Source organism: Brachyhypopomus gauderio, chromosome 9 (assembly GCF_052324685.1).
Source record: "Brachyhypopomus gauderio isolate BG-103 chromosome 9, BGAUD_0.2, whole genome shotgun sequence".
NCBI lineage: Eukaryota > Metazoa > Chordata > Actinopteri > Gymnotiformes > Hypopomidae > Brachyhypopomus > Brachyhypopomus gauderio.
The window spans coordinates 16950983-16960982 of record NC_135219.1 but is presented as its reverse complement, the minus strand read 5'-3'; the positions used below and the strand labels follow the sequence as shown (position 1 = coordinate 16960982).

At 44.1% G+C, this 10000-nt stretch overlaps 1 protein-coding gene across 9 annotated transcripts in view; it reads left to right on the top strand.

The window, feature by feature from the left end:
* Nucleotides 1-10000, top strand: part of gphnb (gephyrin b) — a 119727-nt gene that overhangs the window by 89071 nt on the left and 20656 nt on the right. For 4 of the 9 annotated variants that reach the window (XM_077017686.1, XM_077017685.1, XM_077017682.1 and 1 more), the window contains exon 9: nt 8588-8629. The exons of the other annotated variants lie outside the window; for them this stretch is intronic. In XM_077017686.1, coding sequence (XP_076873801.1) covers nt 8588-8629 — 42 coding nt within the window. The remainder of the gene's footprint in view (nt 1-8587; nt 8630-10000) is intronic. 9 annotated transcript variants of the gene reach the window in all.

The following is a 10000-nucleotide window of genomic DNA, read 5'->3' as shown; positions in this document are numbered from 1 at the left end:
TAACTCAAATACCCAGTCATTACAACCGAGACATGCAGAAGAACTCTGAATCTCTGATCTCTGAACGCACAACATGTCGAACCTTGAGGTGGATGAGCTACAGCAGCAGAAGACCACACCGGGTGCCACTCCTCTCAGGTAAGAACAAGAAACTGAGGCTACAATTAGCACAGGCTCACCAAAATTGGACAATAGAAGATTGAAAAAATGTTGCCTGGTCTGATGATTCTCAATTTCTGCTGCAACATTCTGATGGTAGGATCAGAATTTGGCGTCAACAACATGAAAGCATGGATCCATCCTGCCTTGTATCAACGGTTCAGACTGATGGTCGTGGTGCAATGGTGCGGGGGATATTTTCCTGACACACTTTGGGCCCATTAGTACCAATTGAGCATTGTGTCAACGCCTACCTGAGTATTGTTGCTGACCATGTCCATTCCTTTATGACCAGGATAAAGTGCCATGTCATAAATCATCTCAGTGTGAATAATCTCAGACTGGTTTCTTGAATACAACAATGAGTTCACTGCACTCAAATGGCCTCCACAGTCACCAGATCTCAGTCCAATAGAGCACCTTTGGGATGTGGTGGAACGGGAGATTCACATCATGGATGTGCAGATGACAAATCTGCAGCAACTGTGTGATGCTATCATGTCAATATGGACCAGACTCTCTGAGGAATGATTCCAGTACCTTGTTGAATCTATGCCACGAAGGATTAAGGCAGTTCTGAAGGCAGAAGGGGGTCCAACCCGGTACTAGCAAGGTGTACCTAGTAAAGTGGCCAGTGAGTGTATATTCTCTATGTATATGCTATATGTATATGTTAAAATTCACATTCTCTCATTCTCTCTCTCTCAGGCTCTCTCTCTCTCTCTCTCTCTCTCTCTCTCTCTCTCTCTCTCTCTCTCTCTCTCTCTACATCTCTTTCTCTTGCTCTCTCTCTCCCTCCCTCTACTTTTCCACCTTCCTCCACTAATGTGTTGGGAATATCCCCTGCACACATTTTGGCTCATGGCTAGTATCATAGAAGATGTCTGCAACCACCCAGCTCGTGTCTCCAGAAGAACCCATTCTGATTGGTGAGGTTTAATAACGTGTGATGCCTCTGCTCGGACTGCAGCGAGGGTAGTGTCCTGAGGTGTTCTTCACGCAACCTCACTGAGCATGTCTGTCTCTCTCTACACTCTGAGTCTGTCTGTCTGTCTCTATACTCCTCTCTGCCAGCCCTTGTCTTTGTATTATGAATATGCGAGTGTGTGTGTGTGTGTGTGTGTGTGTGTCTGTGTGTGTGTGTGTGTGTGTGTGTGTGTGTGTGTGTGTGTGTGTGTGTGTGTGTGTGTGTGTGAGTGTGAGAGTATGCATGTGTGTATACACGTGCACACGTAAATGTGAGTGTATGATGTTGTGTGGGTGTGTTTGTGTGTGTGTGTGTATGTGTGTGTGTGTGTGTGTGTGTGTGTGTGTGTTTGTGTGTGTGTGTGAGTGTGAGAGTATGCATGTGTGTATACACGTGCACACGTAAATGTGAGTGTATGATGTTTTGTGTGTGTGTGTGTGTGTGTGTGTGTGTGTGTATGTGTGTGTGTGTGTGTGTGTGTGTGTGTGTGTGTGTGTGTGTGTGTGTCTAGACAGTTCGTCCTTTTGCTCTCTGCGAAGGTTCTTGCTCCTCTGGGATTTGATGTTAAGACTTAAATAACCTCTGTTCATTTCAGCATCTTTGTCTTGCACGCGTATATGTGTGAGTGTGATTGTGTGTGTGTGTGTGTGTGTGTGTGTGTGTGTGTGTGTGTGTGTGCACATGCGTGTCTGTGTCTGGTGGCTTATGGCAGTTGTAGATCAGAGCAGCTCTTCCAGTGTTTGTCAGATTGGGAGATAGAGGTCCTTCACTGAGCTTTGCATTACGCTGTGTGTCATCATTTAAAAAGAGCTTATTTCCTCATGCAGGACGCACACACACTCAGTTCCATGCACACACACACGCACTCTCAACCTCTTGCTGGATTTTTGCATCAGACACTAACTCTTGACCATTTGTGTGTGTATATTTGTGTTTTAAATGAATTCAGTAGAATATCTTCCATCAAAACACATAAACTTGAGTTATTTACAGTACACTTACAGTTGACGTAAAACAGCAGTGCTGGCTCCACAATCTTCAATATTATCATAACAAAATAATAATAATAATTAGATATGATTCTGACTGAGCCTTTAGCATATAATGCTTCCAGATAGATTAGTTAACTGGTCTATGCCTATAGTGACCATGGCTTACAGGCTGGTGCACTGTAGCCATCTTAGCTCAATACAATACAGCTAATGTCATAAGCGCTGTGTCCATCATCTTTCCCATGAATGCTCGTGACCAGTGTAGCGTTTGTTCCTAAGTTGCTGTGGTCGTTCCTGGGTACTGGAGTTGTAGCTGACACTGTAACTGTAGCTGCAGCTAACAGTGCGGTCTGATGTAAGCTACCTGGTCACTACTGTCAAAGCGTACCATGTTAAACTGTTATTAAACTCTCTCCCAGCTACAACCCATGGAAGTTACTCCTGAATCCTAAGTTGTAATTACAGTTTAGGGTCATATTCGAGGGTTTCCCTAATGCTTCCATTGAAAAAAATAATCCTGCAGTTAAAACCAGTTCTTTAAACAGGATGAGAGTGCTTGGCTCCACTATTCAATGACTTATTTATTCACATTACCTTACAGAACTGACCGCAATTGCTTGATTACAACCTCTACACTAGTAATAACAAAAATCATGTTTTTAAAATATTTTGTTATGCTTCAGACTTAATTAACTAACCTCCAGTTGTTAAGGTGAAGATGATAAGTATGTGCACAGGCCATTTGACCTGTGTGTGTGTGTGTGTGTGTGTGTGTGTGTGTGTGTGTGTGTGTGTGTGTGTGTGTGTGTGTGTGTGTGTGTGTGTGCTGAGGGTGGTGGAGTTCTTCACCCACTCTGGGCTTATTGAAATCAACACTTAGTCTTTCAGCAGTGCGGTCAAGGAGTGATTTATGACAGAGAGAAAGAAAGAAAAAGAGGGGGGAAAGAGAGAGCAGCCATGCTCACACTACTGAGAACACAGGTTTCTCATTTGTGAAAAGTGAGTAAGAGTGAATTACATTTGAATAGAGTTTGTAAATGTATGGAACACAAACTGGATACATTGAATTAGAATCAGAAGTGAATGAAGACTGGACTTATCGAACGGAAACAGGAGCTGGAATTAAAACCCGTAAGAAGTGGAGTGGTGTGGAGAGGTGTGGAGAGGTGTGGATAGAGAGACTGGTGTGGCAGGTTGGTTTTGCAGGGGTGTGAGGTAGAGTGAGAATGAGATTCTCAAATGTTCCTCTCACTGAGTCCTCACGCATTGAGATTTGTACATGCTTCTTTCGCCATCTGTTCCATCCATCAGTCCATGTACCTTTTTACTTTTTAATCATCCATCCATCCATCCATACATACATACACATTTGCTCATTTATATTCATTCTTCTCTTCATCTCTCCTCTCTTTCTGTGGTAACTTCAACTCTGCACGATTACTCAGAAGAATCTGTTCCAGCAAAAGAGAATGGTGTGTGTGTGTGTGTGTGTGTGTGTGTGTGTGTGTGTGTGTGTGTGTGTGTGTGTGTGTGTGTGTGTGTGTGTGTGTGTGTGTGTGTGTGTGTGTGTGTGTGTGTGTGTGTGTGACTGAGAAAGAGAGAAAAGTGCCAGAAGGCATGCAGACACACTCTTTCACATGAGGACTCTCAGCTCTCGCAGTGTTCACAGTCAACCACGCATTTGATTAAGTTGCATGGTTGTGTGTGTGTGTGTGCGCGTGCGTGTGTATTCGTGTTTTCTGTTTTCTTCCTCTAGCATTTCCACTTGTCTAACTCCACTGCCTTTTGTTTCTTAATACCATTCATTTGTCCTCTCTCCCTCCCTCCCTCCCTCCCTCCCTCCTCTCTCCCATCACTCTCTCATTCTCCCTGTATATTGCCCTCTGTCCCTCTCTCATGCCCCCCCACTCTCCCCGTCTTTACTGCACTCTCTCCCTCTCCTCTCCCTCTCTTCTCTCATCTCCCTCTCTCATCTCCCCCTCTCCTCTCCCCCTCTCCTCTCTCCCTCTCCTCTCTCCCCCTCTCCTCCCTCTCCCCCTCTCCTCTCCCCCTCTCCTCTCCCCCTCCCTCTCCCCCTCCCTCTCCCCCTCTCCCTCTCCCCCTCTCCTCTCCTCTCCCCCTCTCCCTCTCCCCCTCTCCTCTCTCCCTCTCCTCTCTCCCCCTCTCTTCTCTCCATCCATGCTTGTGTTCCAACTCTCCTCCCTCTGCTCACTCTCCCTCCCTCATACACATTCTCACTCAGATTGACTGTCTGTGTGCTCCAGTGTGTGTGTGTGTGTGTGTGTGTGTGTGTGTGTGTGTGTGTGTGTGTGTGTGTGTGAGTGTGAGAGAGAGTACGGGGGGAGTTCATTCTGCTCACAATCCATACAGAGGATGGTAAGTCTAGTCTTTCTCTCTTTATTGTATGTTTTCTTGTGTTCTTTTGTAACTTTACACTGCATAGGTATTCAAAGGTAGTTCAGTTTGCTTTCCTCTATGGTTCTATGTGTGTGTAGCATTCTGCTATGTATGGTGTGTGTTTGTGTGTGTGCAGTATGGTTTATCTGGATGTACGGGTGCCCGTAGAGTGCTTATTCTGGTTTACAACAATGTCGTGTGAAAGTGTGTGTGTGTGTGTGTGTGTGTGTGTGTGTGTGTGTGTGTGTGTGTGTGTGTGTGTGTGTGTGTGTGTGTGTGCCTGGCTGTGTGTGATTGTGTTAACAAAGATGAGACAGGAAGCCTTAGGGATCATAAGAACGAGATTTAATGAGGAACCAACACTTACACTCAACACACTCATACTCACATGAACCAGGTTGCCACTTGATTTCTGCAGAGAGGGGATGAGTGTCTCCGCCGCCGTTGCTGTGTTCCTGGGTGACTGAGCTGCTCTCGAACTCTGAGGCAGCGGTTTCAGAGAGCGGCTTCGGGGCCCTTGTTGAAAACAATTCAACTTGATTTGATTTACATTTTTTAGGAAGTCATTGCATACATAACGTCATGTCATATTTCCCCAAGTTCTGTTAGATTATTTTGGTGTAATACATAATCGATGTGTTTAATTGATTAAAAACAAGACAACTAGTCAAGCTGTCTTTAGTGCACCACCATCCAGTGCCCAGCATGTATCATACAAGTGTCCCCATTGACACTTGCGTAACATAGCTCGCAGATAAATGCCTGTTGGCTTGATAATGGTGACTCATTCTCGCAAGCCCAACAAAAAATGGATCTTGTTTATCTTTTTTGTAACTGGTCAAAGGAAAGAATGTTAGTTTAACACTAATTAATGCTATCCTCATCCCCATTGACCTCATCGTGATCATCCTGCATTACAAGCCAGTGAGTTATCGTCACCTAAATTATCTCAGACTTCTCGCTAACAAATGAAATAATCAATCATGGATGGTCGGCACCTGTGTCACTGCTTGCACAATTACATGATTAATGGGAAGATGATGATGACTTGTTTACAGTCAACAGGGTGTTCTTTGCTGACCTCATTGCTAAACGATTAATGCTTACTGCTAACTTAGCTAGCTAGCTCCCCTACAGAGACGCTACGATTCCTCATGCTTGAGACTGCTTGGTTTGTGAAAAATGCTTCTGTATAATTTGCCACTCATGTGTCACAGTAATCGGTTACAATGTATCGATGAACTCGCCACCTTCTGCTCAGTGAACCACGAATCTCAATATGTAATCAGGTAGCACACAAGGGTTCAGACCTGCTATCTGTCCCAGTGTAGCCAGCAGTGTTCTCTCGACAGACATGCAGACAGAGGGATGGACACACACACACACACACACACGCACACTGGTATGCATGCAGACAACACACACACTCGCACACTGGTACGCATGCAGACAACACACACACACACTGGTACGCATGCAGACAACACACACATACACACACAGACCGTAACATAAGCTATTATCTGGACCATGACATTATTTTTTCGGAATTTCAGTAGTTCGGGTTGTTCAGCTGTCCATATAATTACTCTCTCATTCAGCTTTTCTTTTTTTATTTCAGTTCCAAGAATTTTTTTCTTTTCTTCACATAAATAAATGCCTAGGAAAGTGTACCAAGTAGATTGTGCAGCATAAAAAAAACCCATAAATGTGTGTTTAGTTAGATTCACATTAGGTGCCGGAAGCCAGTGATTAGGCTTTGGTTCGGACTGAAAAGCGGGCGTGACAGAGGCAGCGTGGGTGTTTTTACGTGGTCCGAACCCTCGCCGCGTTTACCACTGTCCCCTACGAAGGCAAATACGTAGTCCCTCGCGCTCACTCGAGCATCGCTGATGATTTGTGGCGGCCCGTCCACGTTGGCCTTCCAAACTGAGAGATTAATCCTCTGCACTGTCCCTTTAAGGCCCGATGCCGAGCTCTGCAGGAATGGGCCGTTCTGTGTGTGATACAGATGGATGTTAATGGCGAGTGGGAGTCATTTTCCCATCTAGGGCACATGCTGCCGTCAGTCTTATTATCTGGCTCGGAATTCTTTTGTCCAGGTGCTTTTAAGGACTCTCTGGGGCTGCGATTCAGACGGCAATTTGGGTCAGACAGACTCATATCTGCTTCATTTAGCCTACGAACATTTGTGTGTGTGTGTGTGTGTGTGTGTGTGTGTGTGTGTGTGTGTGTGTGTGTGTGTGTGTGTGTGTGTGTGCGCCCGTGCGCGCATTTGGCTTGTCATAAATGCAGTGTTTGACATTATCATGTTATTGCGGACATAGTCAATTCTGGTTTGGGCACAGGTATTTCACCATGCTGTAATAAAAGAAACCATGCTGTTAGGGGCAGAAATTGCATCCAGGAGTGTGATCAGTATCCTGGAGTGTGGTAAGATTCCTGGAGTGTGTTCAGTATCCTAAAATGTGTTCAGTATCCTGGAGTGTGTTAAGTGTCCTAAAACGTGTTCAGTTTTTAGAATGTGTTCAGCTCCATCTTCGTTCTGCCCAGCTCAGCACTGCTGAAATCTCTGCACACACGCCCCTCTCGTTCCTCTCTGCTATAAAACCACTGAGAAATCTCATGAACATCTTGAACTGCAACATGCAAATGGTAAGAACAGTTCTGCGGTTGAGCTTCTAGAGGCCTTTGACGTTCATTTAGAGCCACTATTGATATATTTTTATAGTATTGAGAATTTCCTTTCTCTCTCTAATGTTTATCTTCATTAGTTCATGTGACTCCAGCTGCATTTCAACAGTAGTTACGTCTCCAGCGACTTGATACTGTAATGACAAATGAAACTGCATTCGTCTTTTGGGGTCCAAAGCTTTAGTAATTTCTAGTCCTGTGAATATTGTATAAAATCTTTGCTTCAGTATTATAACATGCTTTTTCATATTGAGTGTGATGTGACAGATCTCAGAGGGTTAATGTGGATCTAACCAATTGTTTTGCCAGTGTTTATAGCCAGAGTCTCAAGCCCCAGTCCAGGTTCTTGGCTTGGTCACTGGGTTTATGAAGTGTACCTGGCTCTACAAGCCATTCTCACCCCAGGAGGCACATGAATGCCAGAAAAAGAGAGAGAAAGAAAGAGAGAGAGAGAGAGAGAGAGAGAGAGAGAGAGAGAGAGAAAGAGAGAGAGGAAGTTAACAGTAGTCATTAGCATGCCCCCTCTGATTGCTACCTGCTGCAGGGAGTTGGCTATGTCACATTTTTAACCGAGCTCATGACTCAGTGCCTGTAAGCACTTGTCACGTCCTGAAATTCTCACGCAGTGCTGAAGCTATAGATGTATTCTACAACAGTGCTCTTCATCCACATCCTCGGGACAAATCCACCAGATCCCTATTTTACCTCCGCCTATGTACGCATGTGCCAGGTGTTTAATGTTCGTGATGGCTTGGTTGAAGCAAGTGCTGAGTTGAGAAGCAATGTGGTAGAAAGTTCCAGAATGATTCTTAGTGTTTCTGTGGTCTCAACCTGTCCTGATGATATACTTGTGATGATGAGCACCATTAATATTTTACCACAAATCGCCTTGGTTTTCTACTCCTAAACAATATCCTGTTATTAAATGTTATATTCTTTGTGCCTCTTACATGGTTACATGGTTATGATCGCCAGTTACTCCTGATCCCAGCAAGATTAATGCCATATTTCCATATTTATGTCGTTTTCATCAGTATATGTATGTGTGTACACGTCTGTCTTTTAATTAACCCTCAAATAGTGTGTGATATGGATGGGGGTTATGTTCAAGATATCTATGCTAGTGTGCCCGTGTTATTGTACTGTATTGTTGGAGTTGAAACACTGTACCCCCACGCATCGAGTACACACGCTGCTCTTACACCCCCAAAATATGTTTAAACGTGTTCTACCCCCCATGCTGCTTGGGCTCGCTGTCCACAGGCGGTCCTCCAGGCCTGTGGGGGGAGCTGTCTGTCTCAGCTTGGCTTTGCTGGCTGCTGTGTTAATCACCTTCTCTTCTCCTCCCCCTCCTTCCTTCCTGTCTTGCGGCACCCAGGCGCGACTTCCCTCCTCTTCCTCCACCCTAAGCATTGCTGAGGTAGCCCTGCACCGGGGCGGGGCCACTGCATGCCCGTAGCCCCGCCCTCCCTCCTGTTGCATCCTGCCTGCAGCCCCGCCCTTGCACCCCACAATCCCTCCTCCTGTCTCGTGGTGCATGCACCTATTACCTGCTCTAGACAGAGAACCATGATCTACTGAATAGAAAATATGTAACCTTTGTTTTTTTCTTTAGTACTTTAGTACAGGCCAAACTTTTAGTACAATCTTTGTCAGTTCATTTTCAGGCATAAGTCTCTTTCATTTATAAATGTTTCCTTCTCTACCTCTCTCTCGTTCTGTTTCTCATATGTACACACACAAACACACACACACATACACACAGTAGCATAATAAATCTTTTTAACTGACTCACTTCAAAGCCCTTTCATTCTAATTTTAGAGGTTACACAAGTATCTTAATAAGTATTAAAAAGCAAGTTAGTCAAATGTATGGCAGAAAACATATTTGATTTAAACAATTCAAAGCTGAGCCATCTTCAGTGCTTAATGTGCTTGAAAAGGTTAGTGGGTAACACGTGGCACTTGGGATTAGAAACTGTACTAATCAGGTGATTGTCAGGTGACAGTCATGTGACAGTCAGGTGACGTCATGTGACAGTCAAACGTAGCTGAACAGTTAAGGTACAGGCCCACATCTTAGAAGCTTGCTGGTTCAAGCTTGAGTACATAAGCAAGACCCCTAACTCTCCATTGCTCAAACTGTACTCAAAATTGTGCATTTCCTAGGCTAAATTCCGTAATGTGTAAATGACGCTCCATATAGTTTGTGCTGACATTATTAAACAAGTCATGTTTTTAGATCCGAGCACTTTAGATGAAGGACTGAAAATTGGTTCATTCTTTGAATTTGATTTTGGTAATAAAATGTCATGCATGACACTAATAAAGAAAAATCTTGAAATCAACAGAGAGTGAGATCAAGAGGCCCAGTGTCAGACATTTTTATTTTCGGTCTTCTGTTCTTTACTGTGTCTATGATCGGGCATATGCAAAAATATGTTTAATTACTGCATGATTTCATGGATAATAATTACTGGGGTGTTTATTGTGGAATATTCTAATTAATCCTTTGGAAGGTTGAACAAGCAGGTTAACACTGCCACACATCTAAACTTTAGGCAGCCACATCACTGCAAGCTATTAGTTTAACTACATTTCCCAGTAGCAACATAATGCATTGCTCCATGTTTTTAAACCGAATAGCTTTGAAGCATCGATAAACACTACATTTTCAAAATGTGCATAATAGTAAAACACCTACCTGTGGAGCTGCCTTTTGTCAGTAAGTTGTGACAGGACAAACCATCCTGTAAACAGGGAGGTTAACAGGATGTTAAATTGCTAATGA